This window comes from Triturus cristatus, chromosome 6, assembly GCF_964204655.1.
Source record: "Triturus cristatus chromosome 6, aTriCri1.1, whole genome shotgun sequence".
Classification (NCBI taxonomy): domain Eukaryota; kingdom Metazoa; phylum Chordata; class Amphibia; order Caudata; family Salamandridae; genus Triturus; species Triturus cristatus.
Window position 1 is genome coordinate 1,230,147,595 of NC_140589.1, and position 21,500 is coordinate 1,230,169,094.

A 21,500-nucleotide genomic window follows, 5' to 3' on the forward strand; every position below is an offset into this window, starting at 1 on the left:
TGCACCAGCCCGCTCCCATGATTTCATGGAGGGTGGCATACCCGTCAAGGGGATGGGGGCAGTCAATAACAAGGGAACAAGTCACTTTCAGGCCTGCCTTTGTCAACTGCAGGTATGACTATGCATGCTTCTGCTGCCCACACATACTTCACCTAGGAAGTGAGTTGCTTGCTGCAGATGTAACGGTAACATGTTACTGTTTGCCCGCTGGGCTTGGGCTCTGGCAGGCACCGAAAGTAACCTTTTGCTATTTGCATCGGCATCAGCAGGCATGTTTTTTTCTCAAGAGAGTAAAATTGTATTTAAGTTCCATAAACTTATAAAATCAAATGGGATGACAAACCAAGAGTCGAAATTAGGTTGAAAACTAGTGATGTGTTTACTGAAAGTTTCCATGGATTTGGTTGCTGTCTGTAAGTTTAGATAGTTGATTTGTTAACCTTGTTTGAACTATAATATAAATAAATTAGATTGATTCTATAAATGTATGAAGTGATGACCCAGGTTACTAGTTGAATATGCAGTCAAATCCGCACCTGGCAGTACATCTTTCAGTAGGACTATTAGCTGTGGTCATGAGGTGGTCTTTACACCATACAAGTGTTTGTCCAATGTTACTGACTGATATGATAAAAAATGCACTTTTTGCCAGAATATATGCTCCATCACCTGTGCCTAGGCTCCAAGCCACATGATGGTCACTTGTCCATTTTACATTTTGCCTCCTCTTTGCATTACCGGATGCACTCTAACACGTGGCTGACCTTGCCTCTCAGATGATAAACGAACATCCACTTTCATGGCAGCGCATACCTCGTTCCAAAAGCGAGACACGAACTGTGCCCCTCGGTCTGTTATCACCACCGATGGTATGCCATGTAACCGAACCACGTTCTGCAGGAACACAATCGCCAGTTCCGCTGCCGAAGGAAACTTCTTCAGGGGGACGAAATGAGCCATCTTTGTGAGATGATCCACTATGGTAAGGATGGTCGTATATCCCAAGGTGGTCGCTGGTAGTTCCACTACGAAATCCATGGAGATGGTATGCCATGGATAAGGTGGAACAGGGATGGGATGTAGCAGACCTACTGCCGGTCCGGTCATGTTCTTGCCTTGGGCACACAAGGCACAGCGCGTGATGTGTTTCTTGGTATCTTCTTCCAATGTTGGCCACCAGAAATGTCTTTGCAGAAGGTCCACGGTTTTATGGTAGCCCGGGTGGTTGGATAGAGGATGATCATGGCACATTGACAAGGCCTGTTGTTGGGGTTTTACCAGGGGAAGGACGTATTTATCCTCCTTGTACCAGAATCCGTTCTGTGATGTCACATCTTTGTACTTCGTTGTAGCGATGGAAGGAGCCAGTCGCGCAAGATCGTCCTGGAGGATGGAGAGAAATGCGGGAGACCATATAACCCCCTGAGAGCAATGGTCGGGAATGACAGGCACGGGCTCAGAAGCACCAACAAAGGCAGTGAAATCGTTCAGGCGGGACAGTGCATCGGCCTTGGCGTTTTCTTTCCCTGGCCGGTATGTAATACGAAAATCGTATTCATTGAAAAACAATGTCCATCGTAACTGTCTGGATGTTAAGGCACGAGTTGAGCGAAGGAACTGCAGATTACGGTGATCCGTGTATATCGTCACCGGGTGTTTGGCGCCCTTCAGATAGTGGTGCCACTCCTCGAATGCCATCTTGATGGCCAACAACTCTCGGTCAGAGACGGTGTAGTTGCATTCTGCTGGTGTGAGGGTTTTGGAATAGAATGCAACAGGGTGTAGTACTCCTGACTTAACGTCCCTTTGCGACAACACACCTCCCAGTGCTTCTTGTGATGCGTCGGCCTCAACAACAAACGGTTGGTCAGGATCGGGATGTCTCAGGATGGGCGCCGTGGTGAACCTTTGTTTCAAGTCCTGGAATGCGTGCTCGGCTGTGTCATTCCAGCAGAAGGAGACCCCTTTTCGAAGCAAGCGAGTGATGGGCGTGACTATCTTGGAGAAGCCGTTGACAAAGCGGCAATAGTAATTGGCGAAACCCAAAAACCTCTGTATGTGTTTCGTTGACGTGGGGGTTGGCCACTGTAAGACGGCTTCCACCTTCTTGTTGTCCATTTGGATACCCGCTGGAGTAATTATGTGTCCTAGGAATTCCACGGCCGTCGTATGAAAGATGCTTTTCTCCAATTTGACATATAATCCATGTCTTTCCCATTGCTGGAGAATCGTGCGTACATGTAGTATGTGCTCTGTCAGGTTTCGTGAATAGATCAGTATATCATCGATATATGCAATGCAGAAAATATCGAGATACTCCCTCAAGGCTTCATCGATGAAATATTGGAACGCCGCGGGGGCATTACAGAGTCCGAAAGGCATGACCTGGTACTCATAGAGGCCGTATTTGGTCCGGAACGCGGTTTTCCATTCGTCACCCTTTCGGACTCTGACAAGATGGTAGGCCCCTCGTAGATCCAGTTTGGTAAAAATAGATGCGTTTTTCACCTGATCCAGTAAATTAGAAATCAGTGGTAAGGGGTACCTGTTTTTAATGGTTATGGCGTTCATCGCCCTGAAGTCAATGCATGTCCTGAGATCCCCTTCTTTCTTCGCTACAAAAAAAAGGGGAGATGACACAGGAGACCTGGAATGGCGAATAAACCCATTCCTGAGATATTCGTCCAAATAGGAGCGGAGATGTTCATTTTCTTTTTCCGTGAGTGAGTAGATCCTGCTGCATGGCAGCGTGGAGCCCGGAATCAAATCGATCCTACAATCAAATGGGCGGTGGGGAGGTAGGGTGTTGGCGCCCTTTTTATCAAACACCGTTGCTAGGTCCTGGTACTCTTCAGGCACCTTGTCCATCATGGTTCCACATACTCCGGTTACAGTTAGATTATGGCCCTGTATGGGCTGTGTACCAGGTGATCCGGTGGATGTATAACAGGACGCGTTACATTAGGACGAATCCAAGATCAGGGTTCTGGATACCCAGTCGATACACGGGTTATGACGTACCAGCCAAGGTAGGCCCAATATGACCTTGAACTGGGGTGCGTCAATTACATCAAATATGATGGTCTCCTTATGGGTGTTCACAAACGACATACCCAGGTTTTCCGTTTGGTACCGTATAGGACCCGAGGTGAGGTCAGTCCCATCCACTGCCTTCACAGGTTCAGGTCTGGGTTTTGGTGTTATGGGTATTCCCAACTTCTGACTGAACTGTGTGTCAATAAAGTTGCCGGTGGCCCCTGAATCCAGAAGGGCGGTTACCTGCCAGGTTTGCCCTGTCCCGGCTCGTAGGACTACGCTCAGTCCTATATGGCGGTTGCCACCGAAAGAGGCAGGGGTCGTCAACTTGCAGGATGAGGAACCCAGTAGACGGACCCCGTTCTCTACTGGGTTTCCCCGTTTCCCGCCTTGTCCAGCTTAGACACAGGTAGTGCAAACGGTCTTCTCCCTCTTGTCCGGGGTGGTTTTACGGGGCATTCTCTTACGAAGTGTCCGTTTTTTTCGCAATACAGGCACTGATTAGCTCTCCTCCTTTTCTCTCGCTCCTCGTTGGTAAGAGGACCACGAATGCTGCCTATTTGCATTGGTTCGGGCGCCTCGCCGGGCGGTTTAGGCTCCTCCTTGGTCTTCTCTTTAAAGGACAGGAATCGAGGGTCGCTTCCTTTGGTCCTCTCGTTTCTACGTTCTTGAAGCCGGTAGTTGACCTTTACTACCAGGTCTATGAATGGTCCTATTTCTTCCGGTGGATCGGGTATTTGAGAGATCAAGTCCTTTATGTCATCACGCAGGCCTCTATAGAATACGGACACCTTCTTGCTCTCAGGCCAGCATGCTTCGATGACTAGTCTGCTGAAGGTTGTGACGTAATGGAGCAGGTCCGTGTTGCCCTGTTTCAGGTTTAGTCTGCGGCTTGGACAAACGTGTGGCGGGCAAACATGCGTCTCATGGATTCCTTGAATACCGGCAGGTTGTACAGCATGGGATCATCGTTGTCCACTAATGGGATGGACCATTGTGCAGCATCGCCTCCCATATACGAAAGGATGAATGCGACTTTTGAAGCGTCATCCGGGAAGGCCGTTGCTCTGGCCATGAAGTGCAGATGGCATTGATGCAGAAATACACTGTACTTGGTACTATCTCCATAGAAACGTTCAGGTGGGGCTAATTGAATGGGATGAGGTGTTATGACCCGTATAGTACTATCGGGTTGGGCCTGAGAGGAGGTGCCCTCATAGTTGAAAATGGGAGGTCGTAACAGCCCTCCTTGTCCGACTCTAGGAGAAGGGGCCGTACCCCAAGGATTGGGTCTGTCTGCGGCTACTTGGCTTTGTAAAGCCGTCATATCGTGCCGTAGGCTAAGGTTTTCGGCCTGAATGTTTGCAAGCATGGCTGCTATGTCTTGCAAGGTAACCTCGGTGTCGCTCATGCCGTCTGGGCGAGATGGCTATCGTGGGCTTCGGATTCTGTCAGGTTCCCCACAAGTTACCTGTTACAAGTGGAGATATCTCGCAGAGACGGCAGGAGCTAAAGCCCCCACTCCCACCCTATCCCACTCTGGCTGTGTTACAAACTAGGACAAGGATGGGAGCCGGGTGGTAGCCAGTAATATGGATGCGGGGTCACGAGGAATGGTGAATGTCCCTCTGTGTGGGTGGACAGGGAACCCCAACTGTAGAGGAAGACAAGCAAATGGTTACTACCGCATATCAGACCGGGTCCATTCATACCATGCACACATGTGGAACGACACTCACCTCCGTCACTCCTCCAGAGAGGAAGCCACCAGGCTGCTTCTGCGGGGTCAGCAAGCGCTCCTGCGCTATTGGTCAAACGAAACAAGGACTCCTCCAACTTGCCGCACTTGTGGCGGTGGAGGAATAGAAGCACGTCCGTGCTATGTAACGAAGGAAAAAATAGGAAGGCACCAATCCACACCACAATGACCAAGAGTTCCTGATCGACAGTGATGCAACCGGTCTGGAGTGTTGTCTAAATGTGCGTCAGCACGGTAAGAATGGAAGGGTGCGCTCCTGCGTAGCAACAAAGTATCCAACGTGCGTTTAGCGCGATACTCAATGGCAAATGCGCTTCAGCGCGATACACGGATTACAGGCGCTTCGGCGCGATGTCAATGGTTGCAGGCGTTTCAGCGCGGTTTCAAATGGTTGCCGGCGCTGCAGCGCGGTAAAAATGTGGCACGGCGCTTCAGCGCGGCAAAGATGTGGCAAGGCGCTTCAGCGCGACTTCAGTGGATGTAGACGCTTCAGCGCGGGTTCAATGGTGCAGGCGCTTCAGCGCGGCAAGGATGTGGCAAGGCGCTTCAGCACGGCAAAGGTTTCTTCCGAGGTTCTGGAAGTTCACAGGCAATGGAGTCTCGAAGGTATCGGAGGCAAGTTCCTTAATCCGAAGCGCCGGCCGGGGGAAAGGCCGCCGCTGATAAGCAGATTCCCCCGGAAGCGCTGGTGACGTTCCATTGCACTCCGGAACGAATAGACCGCTACCGCCCCATCCGGAAGTGAGGATGTCGTTCCGCATGCATTCGTTCATGGAACAGCAGGCAAGAGAGCCGCGAAACCTGACAGTTTCCAACCACTCTTTCAGACACAGAATCCAAACACAGTGAATGTTCTCCTCAGCCAGCCTTGCTCCCCTGTCGATGAATACCAGCTGCCTCCTGGGAAGATGCATGAATTATGGGCCATGGTTGCAGACATCTTGGCAGTTATCCCTGATTAAATCTGGCCTAACCTCCAACGCCTCATTCAGGATGGACAGGACGCAGCAAAGTACTCCATCCGCTTGCGTCTGGACACCACCGACTGCTTGGGTAAGGCATTCGGGACCAATGTGGTGTTTCTGCAGCCCACTTGGGTTTGCTACACTATTTTTTCAAGCTACATCCAGCAGTCACTTATGGACATGCCCTTTGATGGCACAGGTCTCTCCAGAGATAAAGTGAATGTAGCTCTGGAGTGTTTTAAAAAGAGTGTGGCAGCAGAGCACTCTCTTCGGTTTGCAGTGTCAGTACATTAGTTTCCCCTGCCATTTCGTAAGGCTTCAGAAGGGGATACGAGCAGAGGCAGCGTTACCCCTTGCCCCAACAACAGCAGGCCTCCCAAGACTTTTAAGGCAGAGGTTGCAGATCCAGCTGCCTCCGTCCAGACCCCCAGGGGCAGCGTACATCCCAATCCCTTGTCCCCTGCCTTACAGCGCCGCAAAATCACTTTAAGTTGACCTCGGCTGTGCATGATCACCTGGTAGGACAGCATATCACCTTTTGCCTCCACGGGTGAAGGAGCATCAAATCTGACAAGTGCTCCGGATTGTAAAGAATGGTTACTCCCTATCCTCTCGACATGCTTGCCACACCACAATGCCTCCTAGAGGACCAGTTGTCCATACTCTAAGGTGAACCATAGAAAGGCTGCCGGCATCGGAGATCAGGACTGGTCGTCATTCCAGTTACCTTCTGGTGTTGAAAAAGGAAGGAAGTCTCTGCGTTATCCTTGCTCTTTGGCACCTGAACTTCCTCCCGGAAGATATGTTCATAATGCTAACCTTGGCCCAAATCTTTTCTGCCCTGGATCTAGGAGACTAGATGGTGGAGTTGGATCTGCAGGACACCTATTTCTACATTTCAGTCCTGAAGTCTCACAGACACTACCTGTGGTTTCCGGTAGCACAAGAGCAATTTCAGTTCTCAGCGCTCCACTGTAGCCTTACCAGTGCACCTGAGGTGTTCACAAAGGTGATGTGGTGGTCCCTGCCCATCCGCGGATGTTGGGAATTCCGGTCTTCCCATCCTTCAAGGGCTGGTTCTTGAAAACGGGCTCTCTTCAAACAATCATAATCCATTCCAGACGAAGGCGAACCTGTTGACATCCTTGTGTTCTTCCATCCGCGTGCCAAAGTGACTCCTTAACAACTGCTTCCCTTCATTGGAGGCATCCTGGACATGGTGCTCTTCCAAGCCTTCCCTTCACCTCAACGAATCCAGAGTATTTGTACTATGATTCCAATGTTTTGACCTTTGTCCTGGGTCTCAGTGAGAATGGCCCAAGGCTTCTTAGCCTCTTGGCCTCCTGCAACCTGCTGGTTGACCACAGTAGATAGCACATGTGGGATCTAAAGTCTCAGTGGGCTCAGCACCAACGGACATTTTTGGATTCCATCTATGTGTCTGAGGAGACTACGAAAGATCAACAGTGGTGGCTGGTAGACAGCAGTTGGACAGATGGCAGACCTCTCTTCGTGCCTCATCTAAACCTAATGGTAGTGATGGTCGCCACATCAGCTGTTTTGAGATAAGAGCCATCTGGTTGGCACTGAAGCCTTTCCTCCCATCCATCTAATAGGGGCAAATATAGGTTCTCACAGACAACACCACAGCCATGTGGTACTACAACATAAACAGGCCATGGCGGATTGTGGGTCCTGTGCTGAAAGGCCCTTTACTTTTGAAAGTGGCTGAATTGTCAGGGCATCTCCCTGGAAGTAAAGCATCTGGCAGGATCTTTAAACACTAGGCAGACAAACTCAGCCGACATTGCCTAGTGGGTCATGAATGTCAGCTGCACTCTGAGGTGGCTGTGGGCTTCTTCCAGCAATGGGGAGAACCCTTGCTCGATCTGTTGTCCACTGCAGAGGACACAGTGCCCTGGACTTTGCTTGCCAGAATTCCCAAGGCAGCTCTCTCACAGAGACTCCCTTCGCTTCGTTGGAGCTCGTAACTCCTGTACACCTCCTGCCTCTGCCCAGAGTTCATAAGAAGATCAGCACAGACTGGGCTCGAGTTATCCTAGTGGGCCCCAGTCTTGGATTTCTGCCATGAGGCTACATGAGCGTCCGTTCACACGTTCACAAAGCCTTACTGCCTGAATAGGCAGGTCTGGCGGGAAAGGCATTTCACCTGTTCTGTCCTCCTGGATTTCCTGGTCTGAGTCATTCCACAGACCCACCACCTGAGCAGGTACTGATTTGGTATCCAGTCACAAGGTGAGGAATCTGCTGTTAGCAGTATCAATTGGAAGGAAAGTGACTTACCTTCGGTAACTCTTTTTCTGGTGGATATACTACCTAACCACAGATTCTTCACTGACCCAACTTCCTCCCCATTCAGTGGAATGGACAAATTGGTCCAATGGAATAAAATTCCAGTTTAGAGCTCTGCACACTGGCACAATCTGATTTCTACAGCACGGACAGACATAAAAAGAAACTGATGTCTGTGTGCAAAGTTGGTGGCCATGTAGGGGCCCCGACGTCACTTCCGGAGAATGACCGACCTAACGTGGAGCTGTACAACGCCACCTACCGACACACAATGGATTTGCTATGAAAAGCTTCCAGATCTTGTCTCGCCTTGGAGTATTCAAAAGGTAGCACTGAAAGTAGCACTCTTTCTGGTGACCTTTTGGCTTTTTATTCTGTAGTACATTCCTATTCAAAAGGCAGCTGAGCACAGTCCAGCTTCAAAGACAAGCAAAAGGTGACATGATATCAACAAGTGATAGGAGAGGAAGCCATACTCTGTGGGTGGCTTCGATTGGAGGCTGAGCGTTGATGCTTCCATCCCGCTTGAAGCTGCTGAGAAGATTTGAATGATGAGTCGCAAAAGCAATAAAATAGCTATAAAAGACATTTGACAAAGTGAGGGGACTTGATGATGGGAAGAATAAGAGTGTACAGATAGTATTTAGACAAATGCTGATATGGGCAATGCGAATTATGACATATATTTTATTCAGACTCTCTCTTGAGCGATTATCTTTTTCAAAGTTGTTGTTTTTGTTTTGCTCGAAGTACAATATGAAGTTATATAAAAAAGGATAAAAAAGTATAAGGCTATGTGTTGTGCTTTGACAAGTGTGAGGATGTACTTATAACAACACTATGCGATAATGCGGGTGCGGCGAATTATTGATTTGCCGCATTTGCCACATAATCCATCATCTGCTGGCTTTACCCCAAAAAATTTTGTTTCTAGCTCAAACAGTTCAAAAGTTACTAAAAATGCACTAACATGTGTTGCTGCGCAGTGGATGGCGAGTTGCAAAGCTGGACAGGTCACCTTTCTGTTGCTTATTGCTAAATTTGGGTTTTAAACTGGTACTACTGAGGTGTCTCCAATGCCCAGACAGTGTTACAAAGCTTAGAAATTATGAAATAATGAAGCAATACTATTACAAAATGTGCAGCGCAATGCAGCATAATTTGCCTTTTCTTGCCACATAATTTACTCAACCTTGCCAAATAAGTTGGTCCTCTCCTGCCACACAATTCCAGTGGCCCGTGTCATAATTTTAGTTATGCTACTAGTGGAAATGTGTGACATGCGCTCAAAAATGTCAAAGAACATCATTGATCAGGTTGTCAAGATGCTGTTCTGCACAATGTATATTTGGTTGTTTGAAAGTCAATCAAAAAGTTTTACAAGATTCACCCTGTGCCAATTCAGTCTCCAAATTAATTTAAGTTAAATTAAACAATTATCCTTACCTAATTCTAATATTAAACACAGCCCTTTCCCTCGTTCTTTTTAGTTTCTTTAATTTAAACAGAAGTAACCCTATATCTATCCTGAATGCCTTTCAGAACTTAATTAGTAATTCTCTAGATTAGATTAAAATAAACTGAGTTAAACAATTAACCTTATCCATACTCCTAATTATTTTTAAATCAATTTGTATTAAACATATTTAATATGTAACCTAAAACCTATCCTTGAGTAATATAAATACAATTGAAAGAAATATAATAAATTCATTTCATAATTATTTTAAATTAAATTAACACCTTTAAGCAAGCCCTATTGTTCCTCTAACCCCTCCATAATGGTAAACCAATTAAATTAATTCAACTAGTTTTATTTTTTTTAAATATGGCTTTATTAACATTTTTAGCCAATAAACAAAAAGAAAAAAACATATTGCAGTGGCATACAGTAGCTCTATGTTCCGTGTACAATGATAATTACAAGATAGTACATTATTTGGAGCGTTCAATCGCCAAATATTGAGGATACAGAGAGAGGAGTGGCTGCACTTCAAGGATCCAAACAGAAGTAATTTGTACAGCCTAGGATGAAGATCCAAGAATAAGGGTAAGAGGAGGGGAAAAGGACACAGAGATACCTCCAGTTGCAACCACGGTGAAGCAGGGTGGAGATCCAACGTCTTGACCCCGCCTCACTCACTCACGTCCACATCACGCATAATCACTGCTAACTGTACACTGGGCTCGGGGGGGAGGAACCAGACTTCCCACTGCGTCAGTTGGTTTTCGATTCAGTCATGTGGAGTGGGGGAATCTTTAGAATCTCGGGGGTGTTGCTCAGCGGAGTCCTCTGCACTCGCCTCTTGGTCACTTCCCACTAGATCCACCATCATGTTCCATCTCGCATGGTCTCTCTCTACGTGGTCATCCATTTGCGAGCTGTAATGGGTCGGGGTGCATTGTCTGCTCCCAGTGAATGGGTGACACAGCATCTGGCTAGCACCAGACCTAGGAGCGCAAAAGTATGATTCATTTTTCTGCCTTCCTTAGTGCCAAAAGTGAGTGGCAAAAGGCTCAGGAAGCAGTGTAGAATTGCCCGGGCCAATCGGTCCCCCGTTATCCGGGTCAACGATTCCCTGACTTGAGTCCAGTACATGAGTCCAGTACAACTGCAGAATCCTGCAACTCCACATAACATGGACAAAAGCGGCAGGGGACACTCCTCATCACAGTCAGCTGTGCACATCAGTTAGACCCTATTAAGTTGCTGTGGGGTCAGATAGCCCTATGAAGGTAGTAGAACTGCGTTAGCTTGAAACTGGAATTACTGGCAGTCTCCCACACATGTGCCCTCGCTCTCTGCCATTCACCATTGGTCATTGTGGTATCCAGGTCCTTGTCCCACCGAAGACGAGATTTGGTGATATTCATTTGCCTGTCCCCCTGCAGGGCCGCATAGTTTCGAGAAATTAGGCCTCTATGTGAACCCAGTTCTAGCAGGACCCTCAACACCTGGGATTCCTCCGGTTCGTCAGGGTAGCTAGTCCATATATCGCAGGCTGTGCGTGATATGCCCACGTACTGAAGGAACTGTCCCTGGCCAACACCAAACAACTCACTTGCTTCGCTAATGCTATAAATGTGTTATTCCGATATAAATCACCTGCTTTTTGGTAGTTTCCTGCTGTCCAGGGCGCTACACTTGTGGATTCTCTCAGACGTCAAAAGGTCATGAACTAGTAGGAGCATTTTTGTGTATGGTGCCGGTTTTAGAACATGCGTCTCCCTCTTCTCCCAGGCCTGCGCTACCCTGTCAGGAGCTTTGGGAGATCGGTCGAAGGTACCAAACCAGCTAGTAGCTTTTTTCCCCCAATTTAGGTCTTTCTCACACCATAGGGCTGTATACTGAAGTAGAACCGCAAGGTAGTACATTTGGAGATCGGTTAGACCCTCCCTGCTCCTGATCCAATTTCAGGGTGTCATGTTTTAACCTGCTGCATTTATTGGCCCAGACCAGAGACACCTGCAGTTCATCAAGTCGCCAAAACTGTGCCATTGGTAAAGCACAGAAGGAGTTCTGCATAACATATAGGCATCTTGTTAACAGAACCATTGTGCCCAAAGCCCCCCGTCTCATGATCGACAACGGCAGGGTCTTCAAAACTCCACGAAACAAGTGAGATCCTGCACGTAGCAGCCCATATTCAGATTATATTGCATGGGTTCATCATGCGTCACCTGGATTCCCAGGTATAGAAAATGGCTTGGTTCACAGGGAAGGCCCACTGCTGGGAGATCTTTCACTGGGCATAAGGCTAATGCTGCCATTGAAAACAACACCGTCTTTTGGCAGATAACCCAGAGACCTGTCTGAAGTGCCTCATGAGTTGTAGTAATTGTGAAACAGTATGGACAGGATCAGGCACATAAAGGAGAGTGTCTACGTACATAGATACTATATCTGTGTAGTGTCTTCAACTCTTATCCCCTTGTCACCAAGTTTATCCCTCAGATAACTTGCAAGGGGCTCCATAGCAAGGGCAACAAGCATTGGCATAGTCAATAGGTCTCGCCTTTGGGACCTTATAAGTGTTTAGCCATGCAACAGTTGCATAAATTAATACTTATAAGGTCCCAAAAGCGATACCTATTGGCTATGCAAAGCGGCCATGCGGCCGCGAAAGTGATCGCGATCACGATCAAACATCAAAATGGCCGTGTGGCCGCGAAAATGAAAGTAATCGTAGTAAAGCGCGGCGCCCGTGCATATGCACTGTAGCTCTAGGCTGGCCTGGTAGCACTTTTTGGAGCCCTCTCAATAAGTCTCGCCAGACCAGCGCAAGCACTGGGTTAGGCGAGACCTAAAAAGGAGCTCCGACGGGCACCCTTGTCTAGTGCCTCTCCCAATTTCAAAGGCTTCTAATACTACCTGGCGTATGCGCACTCGTGTCCTGAGAGCCGTATATAACAGGCAAATCCAAGTCAAGTACCGTGAGCCAAACCCCATTCTCCAGAGTACTTCTCAGAGGTATGTCCAGGAGAGGGTGTCAAAGGCTTTTTCTATGTCTAAAGTCACCAATGCAGCTTCAACCCTTGCTTTAGTGGTTGCATGTAGGACATGAGAATGTCTCCTTAGGTTCATGTGTGTCCTTACCTAGCATGAACCCGCACTGATCAGCATGGATCTGCCTGGTGACCACCTGATGAAGCTGTGTTGCCAGGACCTTCGCCAATAACTTGACATCAACATTTAGTATAGACAAGGGTCTATATGATCCCGCATCAGTGGGGTTTCTACCGGGTTTCAGCAACATGATATATAAACGCCTCCCGCATATGATCAGGTAAAACCCCTACCGTTTTTGCCTCTTGGAGTGTGTCTAGGAGCTTGGAAAGGAGGTAAGCAGAGTATACCTGATAAAACTCTACTGGGAGCCCATCAGGGCGCAGGGACTTCTCTCTTCCATATCTCAGAGAGCCACCTCAGCTTATCAAGCTGAATATCTCCCTCTAAGTCCTCTGTATCCTCCTCCCTCAAGCAGGGGATTTCAATTCCCTCTAGAAACACTGGCGTATCCTGCAATCTGTAGTCGAGGGGTTCCATGTAGAAGCTCTACCAGATGGTCGTCTCGCAGTGTACAGCCTGATCCACCACTACCTGTGCGCCCACTCTCGTCAAGGAGAGTATCACGTGGGGCTCTCCTCCTGCAACAGCCAGGCCAGCATTGGTCCCAACTGGTGACCTTCTCTGTGTAGTCTCTGCCAGTAGTCCCTTATCACGTGTCGGTCTAGCCTGTCCCAGATCTCTGCCATTCGCCTGTGTGAGCCCATCAGCTCCTTCCCACCCCTCGCCAGATGTTGCTGTTGGGTCAGTTGGGCCTCACCTCCCAGCAGTTCCCTCTCAAGCTTGCTCCAAGTGTTACATATTTTCTCAAGGCATTCCCCTCAAATCACTACCTTGCATGTGCCCCATTTGATACCGCTCGTTGCCACAGAGGCCCAGTTAAACAGATTCAACTAGTTAACCTTAAAACTAGTGTCTGGTTAGTTTAAATAAAATAACTTTGTATTAAATAGGTATCCTTGGCCTTAATCTTAACTTTATGTACACTAAATAAAATGTAATTAAACTAGTTTACCCTAACCTTAATTCACGTTAAAGTAAGATATTAAAAAAGTACTCTATATCCTGTTTAGTTAAAAGTCAATGCAATTAAATTAACCCGTAACCAAATTAAAATACCTCTAATTGTATTTACATGTTATTATAAACGTGACTAAGATGATTCAGTACTTCTCTCTGTGATGGCAATACCCATTCGGTAGTGTTCATGTGGTGTGCTGTGGAGTCAGTGGCCTCATTGTACTGAGTGTTCACTGTTAAATTCAGGACATTCTTATATTAACTTGTGATTTTCACTGTAAATAGATTATTACATTGATATTAATGATTGATCAAAAAACGTGCCCCTTTTAAAGACGTGTGAGAAAAAAAGTGGTTGATTTTATTGTGGTCTCTATATTCTTCCACAGATGTTTCTTTATTATCCTATTATTTCTTCTGCCTGTTACAGGGGTTGCTTATTCATTACATATGAAGTTATGTCTCTGAAGAAACGCTTGACCCTGGATACTCAAGTTGTTGAACAAGAGAAGATGAAGTCCTATATTTATGTTCAGACAGTTTGTCCAGAGCAGAGTGAGTTGCAAGGTAATTCATTCCAAGTGGAAAGATACCCTCAAATATGTGGGGCTTTCAAAGTGAGCAAGTTGTACTATTGCAATCAGTCTAAGCATCTTGTACAGAACATGTTTGAAACTGCAGCTTTTTTAAAATTAATTACATGCTCAACACATAAGTTTGATTGACAGATGGAGGGTTCAATTAGAGTTAGTCGAAAGCTTAGTCATTGCAGTGGATAAATATAGACTCAAACTCAAAACTCAAAAACAATGCAAGCCATGCAAAATGCCGCATGGAAGAGACCATGTGAATTACCCACACTTACCCTTCTCTTCTATTCTAACACTTAGCACTTCTGTTGGTGCTGCTTGCAGATTGGTCCAACTCCTTTAATTGATTACAATCGCTACCACTCATCTTCTCAGTACTGGGTCCGTCCACAGCCCAACCTACTTTCTCCCTATTCATCAGAGCTATTCTTGACCCACATGAACCTCAGCCTACCTTCTTACAAATTTCTTTATGTAAAATTGCTTCACCACATCCTCTTGCATTTGCTGCTTTAATACTCCTGAAACTGGTGGCATAACACACATACTGGTGAAATTGAGCATTTGGGTAAGCTGTTGGTTGTTATTTTGTAAATTAAATTTGTATACATGGACATTACAAAAAGCTGGTACAGGAACCACAAGAGTGAGGAAAAGAAAACAAAAACAGTGATATGTGGCAAGATAGATTTTATGGTAGAGTGAAAATTGCTCATAAACAATTTGGAGTAGGAAAAGAGGAGAGAGGTGTGACAATATATATATATATCAATACGGTGTTTTATTTCTACAGGGATCACCAACAAGGCAAGAAAAGAGTTGCATCTAGCAGTGAGAAGAGCAATAGCAGCTTCAGCTAAACTTTTCAAAACACCAGTTGATGGTTTGTATGAAATACTTAGCATTTTGGCGTTTTCCCTATCAATTTATCTTTCTTCCTCCCATTGCTATGCCAAATACAAAGATTAATCATTATTGATCTACAAAAACTGGTGTTGCTTGCTGAGCTTTATTGAAACTCTTATGTTCAGTTAGCCCAGATATCCAGCACTGCTCCTGTTATTGCTTCACTGAGGGGAGTGACCTGACCTCTATTCTTCCTCCTGTCCTTTCCGCAAAAATCTTTACCATCTGTTTCCAAGCTTCCACTTTAAACTGACACTTTTCCTCTTAGTACGTAATTTCTGTTGTGGTTTAACTAAGCAACATCCCAGGCTAGTACAGGTGTTCACGGATAATACCACCGCCATGTGGTATTGCACCAAACAGGGTGTGGTGGGTCTTGGATCCTGCATCAGGAGGCCCTGCGCATCTGGACATGGCTGGCACGTTTGGTCATCTTCCTGGTTGTGCAACATCTGGCGGGATGCATCCGGAGGTGGCACAAGGTCTCTTTCGAGAATTGGGGCAACCGTGACTTGATCTGTTTGTCATTGCCAAGAACGCGCAGTGTCAACACTTCTGCTCATTGGAGTTTCTAAAGTGGCTCTAGCTTGGATACGTCTTCCATTTAGAATGGAACAGGGGACTCCTGTTCACCTTTCCGCCCACACCTCTACTACCCAGAGTTTTCAAGAGATCACTGGGCATGATCCATTGTCCTTCCGTCTGTCTGCCTCTTCAGGGGGATCTCCTGTCGCAGTAACAGGGAGGGGTCTTCCACCCAAAACTGCAGACTTTCCACCTCCATGCTCGGAGATTGACCGGTGACAGTTGAGTGTCTTTGTTCTTCCGAGATCTCCAATGTCTTTCTTTCAGTCAGGCATCCCTCAGCTAAAACTGTATAGACCTGCCATTAGGACAAGTTGGAGGCTTGGTGCTCCTCACGACAAGTTGACCCAATTTCTGCCTCTCCATCTGAGGTGCTGTTGTTAGCCCAACAAGGCCTTGCTCTGGCTCCTGTTAAAGCTTACGTTTGTGCTATTTTGGCTTTTTTTGTGGTTGCTGGATCAGCCTTCTCTGTTTAAGTCGCCAGTTGTGACACATTCTCACAAGAGCTTACAGCATTTGTTTTCTCCTACCCCTTTTGTTAAGCCCAAATAGGTTCTTAATTTAGTTAAAACGTATCTCATGTGTTCCCCTTTTGAACCTTTGCACAGCTGAACTCTAAGACTGCTGACTATTAAGACAGTCTTCTTAGTGGTCATTAAATCAGCCAGTAGGGTCAGCGAGCTTCAAGCTCTTTTGGTTAACCCTCCGTACACCCACTTCTTTCCAAAATTGGTTCTTCAGACTTGTCCCTCCTTTCTGCTTAAGGTGGTGACTCCCTTCCATGTCGACCAAAACATCACCCTGCTGATATTTTTCGCTCCACCTCATCCTTCCAAGGAAGAGGAGAGACTCATATCGCCTGGATCCAAACAAGAGCCTTGTCCTTTTATATTGATTGTACCAAAGAACAGAATGGACGATCAGCTTTTCATTGGGTTTGCTGAAGCAAAAGAAGGCAAGGCAGTGCAGAAACAAACCATCTCTTGATGGATTGTACTTTGCATTAAAATCTGCTATGCACTGGCTAAGAAGCAGCCTCCTAAGGACTTGCGGGCCCTTCCCACTAGGCCCAAGGCCGCTGCTACTACGTTAGCACATGGAGTGCCTTTTATGGACATGTTCCAAGCTGCTATGTTGGCATCACTCCACACGTTCACAAAACATCCTGCCTGGGCAGTTAGGTCCATCAGAACAGGCATTTTGCCCATTCATTTTTAGGTCTCGCCTGACCCAGCGCATGCGCTGGGCTGGCGAGACTTTTTGAGAGGGCTCCAAAAAGTGCTACCAGGCCAGCCTAGAGCTACAGTGCATGTGCGCGGGCGTGCGCGCTGCGCTTGACACGATTACCTTCACTTTTGATGTTTGATCGCGATCACTTTCGCGGCTGCACGGCCGCTTGTTCTATAATGACTTCTTGCGTCAGCCTGATTTACGGTGTAATGGGAGGGTTTACTTCACACAGTTTACTCCTCAAAAATTAAACACAATGCACTATCCTATGGTGTTAAATGGCTCCGAGACCTAAAAAGGTAAAAGCAAAGGGTGGCGATGTGTCCGACCCACCTTTGTTTGGCATTAGCTTTAAAACAAGTTGAATTCTAGTTGGGAAACTACAGAACAATTCTAGTGTGTTCGTGGTTGAAGTCATTCACTAATATAAAGAGGGAAATGCAAAGTAACACAACTCTCTCTTGATGTTATGTGCGCTTCTTAGAAACTAACCAATTCTGCATCTCTTCACTTAAATTAGGATAAATTGTGTTTATATAGTTCCTAGCGCCTTACTATATAGTGCCTCCAGGCGCTGCAATTGGTTTAAAATGGCCGTTTTGGTTACTATTAAACAACAATACAGGGGGCTGGGATTCTCAGTCAGCATTCTCACTGCAGATTTTGGAGGTGAGGGTTCAACTGGCAGAGCCATCTTGAGTGCACTTGTTATGTAATTGAGACCTCCGTGTTTCGCGGCGCATTTCACACAATTGGCATTCGTGCTTTCAGGGCTCTGACACACACCATTAGAGATATGTGCAAATTCTGACATGTGCCATACCGAGAGTGCAGTTATCTTCTTGAAAATGTAAGTTTTAGCAGTCACATGCGCAAACAGTACGCAAGAAGAGCTTTTATATCGGTCTTTTAGGCAGCTATTCTCATTCTTTCTCCCGTGTGTAGTTGTATATATTCACGGGGGGGGGCTTTTTTATGTTATGCAGTGGGACTGAACAGAGTTTTTAAGTGGTCTCTGGTCGTCCGCCAGCCATTCAGACGATACCACGGTATTGTCAGAGAGGTGAGAATTGGGCCTCTGGCTGAGTTCAAAGTTCCACGGTAATCTGAGCTGCGCGTTTCATCTAATTAGACCAGGCATTCTTCTCTGCCTGGGGCTGCAGGTTTCCCATTTCATGGACCAAACTGATTATTGCCACCAGAGTCAAATCTACGCGATTAAGTCAATAAATGTAGTACAACCCGCACCAATACGTTTGATGAACGCTCGTCGGCGGTTGACATATGATGAACGCTATGGGGTGGGTGGACAATGATTAAGAACCAACCCCTCTAGAGGGACCATTGAACCCACTCTTTTCCAAGGCTTCAACTGGCAAATGCCTAGTTCCTTTAATGTGTGCTGTAGAGTCTGCTGCACACCGTGCTACTTACTGTCAGTAGTGAACTGTGGTAGTCCTGATTTTATATTCACAGAGCTTTTGTGCAGCGTAAGGTAGGATTGGCGGGAATACCAACATGAAAGCAATACCACAAACAATTTATTTAACTTCGCTGAACCGCACAACGAGCAATGCACCCCAACAGCCTGTTAAAACTAACAGTGTTGTAGCAAGGAAGCCATTGGCCTTCATGCAAGCAAATAAACTGTGACTGTTTACCGCTAATATGGTATAAAAAAAAAGGCAGGCATGATTTGGGGCCAGTCTTATACCTCAGGACCCAGGTACCACTGCTGCACTATTGATAGCTAAATCTGTCAACAGAAGTAAACAAGTACTGTGGCACACCTGTTCGTTGTGGACTAGTTTGGAATACACAGTTATCCTCATGTTGTGTGTTATGTACAAAGTCCACGAGTAGGGCTATACATAGCAGACACAGCACTTTAGAAGTGAGAATGAGAAAGCATGCAAAGCGTGCCCTCTTACAGACCGTGGAAGAGGTAATGTTTTTAGCAACGAAAGGCTGAATGGGTTTCTGAACTCCGCTTTTCAGGTGGATGCGTAACTTTTATCATGGTTGTTTCAGATAAATTGTTGCGAACCGCACCGAAGATCTCTATGTGGGGGACAGAAAACATGGTCAACTTTCAACAATGTAAAGAGGGGCAGCGGCCCCACTGCGTTTACATATGCACCAGAAGATGAGTCTGCAGCCTGCACCTTCGAGGTGGCTGCTCACAGTGACTTCAAACATGCGCACCACAGCCTCAGACTCCCCCTCTAAAAAGGAACTGCGCTGAGCAAAGAAGAAAGCAGAGGAGGCACGGCGCCAATGTTTAAGCAATGTATAACTTTTTTTCCTTGATTGTTGTGAGGGAAAATGGAAACATATTTATGTTTGACATAAATTGTTGCGAATAGCACTGAAAATCTCTATGTGGGGATCTGGAAGCCTGGTCAACTTTAAACAATGTAAAATACTAAGTTTATAGGTGCGGAAGCGCAGACACAGGAAGGTGCCTTGAGATATTACACCATCAAAACACAAACATTTGCAATGCAATAGGTCTTGCATTATAAAAGTGTGAGCAGTTGGCATTGCTAATAATAATGCAACACTAGCTATTGGCATTGTAAATGATAATGGCATTTATTTATGTGTTTGTTTCATAAAATAGATTTTAAAAAAGGCATTGTCATGAACAATGCCAATAGCTTAAACTTTTGCAAATGCGAGACCTATTGCATTGCAAATGCTTATTTCCGGATGTTTTGGTTTGAGCCAGTTCACAGACCCACCTCTGGGGAGGTATTGCTTTGGTATCTATTCTGAGGTGAGGAATCTGTGTTTAGAAGTCTCTCTCAGAAGAACAAGGGACTTACCTTCGTCAACGCTTTTTCTGGTAGAGACTTTATCGAACTGCAGATTTCTCTTCGACCCTCCCCATTCTGTGAACTCTTCACCGAAAACATTGTGGAAATAATCACAAACGAAACAGAATTAAGCACACTGGGTTGGTGCCTAAATAGGCACTGCGCATGTCACATCTGGAGCTGACGATGTTCATGCCTTGCTTCATTAAAACACACATCTGTGTTGTCCACCTCTCTAGTATCGGGACAATAATACTGTGCTAGCTGCTCAGTCTATAAAAGAGGTTACCAAAGGCAGGAAGGAAAAGTCTTTAGTCACCTTATTTAATTCACCATTCCCAAGAAGAGCAAAACACTTAGACAATTTGTAACCCAAGGATTCAGAATGTAACTATTTCAACCAGAAAAAAATGATTTATGCCCTTCTATTCATATCTTTCCAGACCCTCCAGGATTTCGCATTTTGCAAAAAAAAAACGCGAAATCTGCAGTTTTGTAAAAATGCCGCGTTTTTTTCAAAAGTGCCCGCGAAATTTGGAAAATGTAGATATGGGGCTTAGTTTGAATAAAGCAAGATCTAATGAGCGGCAGTAATGGGTTCCAGAAAGGCAGCAATTATAGCAAAGTGCGTCCCGATACTGTCTTCAAGTGGTTAACCCTGTCCTGTGAACCGAACAGATAACCATGAGAACATGGTCGAGCCTTCTCGAAGCCGAGCAATACTTTTTCTTTATTTGCCCATTTAATATTTGTTTTTATAGAGCACACATTCTATCCAGTTGTGTGCCAAGGCGCTATAGCTGCCATTGTACTTGTATAGATCATGAAGACATCCAGTTCACGCGGGCAGAGCACACAGCCGGGCACTGAAACAATATGTACGTGGTCATGTATTTTAAATATATTCATCGTCCAGCAAAAGTGCAAGCGATGGCTTAGTGATTTTTATTAATATATAATATTGTATATGGTAAATAAGCTGCAATGCCCGTCTACTCACCCTAAATTCACCTGCGCCATGTACTCGCAGCAGCAAGGTATTTCTGGCTGATGGTGGGTGCTTTGTACAAGTAGAAGCAGACCATTATGGCGATTTGAATGTGGTAGAAGGCAGCGTTTCGACTGTGCCGACAAATCCTCGTTTTAAACTTGGGGGTTAATTCAGCCTCGGACCCCCGACCGTTATTGTGTTCCCACTTTGCCAATAGCTGCCTTGAAGGCGTGGGGGGCAGTGCGGGTGTTTAAATACCAGGCCACAGTGTCGGGGTGGGGGAGGGTCTGCGTTTCTTCTCAGTGAGAACCGCGTTGGTCACCTCTGCAGCTGCTCTACTGAGGGCGGTTTGTGGAGGGGCCTTCCTGTAAGGAAAGAGGTGGTCCGCGGTTGTTAGCTCGCCTGGGAGCTGCAGAACACCTTCTCTGGTGAGACTGCCCTGCGCCCTTGAGACATGGAGCGCTTAGACATCCGTCGCGTTTGTTACTGTCAAGCACGTGCCCCGAGCAGTGCAAAAACACAGGATCACCCCGTGCATAAATAGCCTTTCTGTCCACTTCTCCGAAGAGCCGAGTTCTGAGGTGCAGCGTTTTAAAGGTAGGTTGGGGTGAAGCGAACCATTAGATGATTTCGATAAACTGTCGACAGGGACTATTCCAGCGGCACTGGCTTTATCTGACAGTTAGTTTTTAGACATATGGACATGCCTTTATATGCCA

General features: G+C 46.3%; 1 protein-coding gene across 4 annotated transcripts in view; it reads left to right on the forward strand.

Annotated features, from left to right (window-relative positions):
• The window catches only part of SERAC1 (serine active site containing 1), a 401,166-nt gene that overhangs the window by 191,934 nt on the left and 187,732 nt on the right, over window positions 1-21,500 (forward strand). For all 4 annotated transcript variants that reach the window (XM_085612157.1, XM_085612159.1, XM_085612160.1 and 1 more), the window contains exons 4-5: window positions 14,091-14,227; window positions 15,044-15,133. In XM_085612157.1, the coding sequence (XP_085468283.1) occupies window positions 14,091-14,227; window positions 15,044-15,133 (227 nt within the window). The remainder of the gene's footprint in view (window positions 1-14,090; window positions 14,228-15,043; window positions 15,134-21,500) is intronic.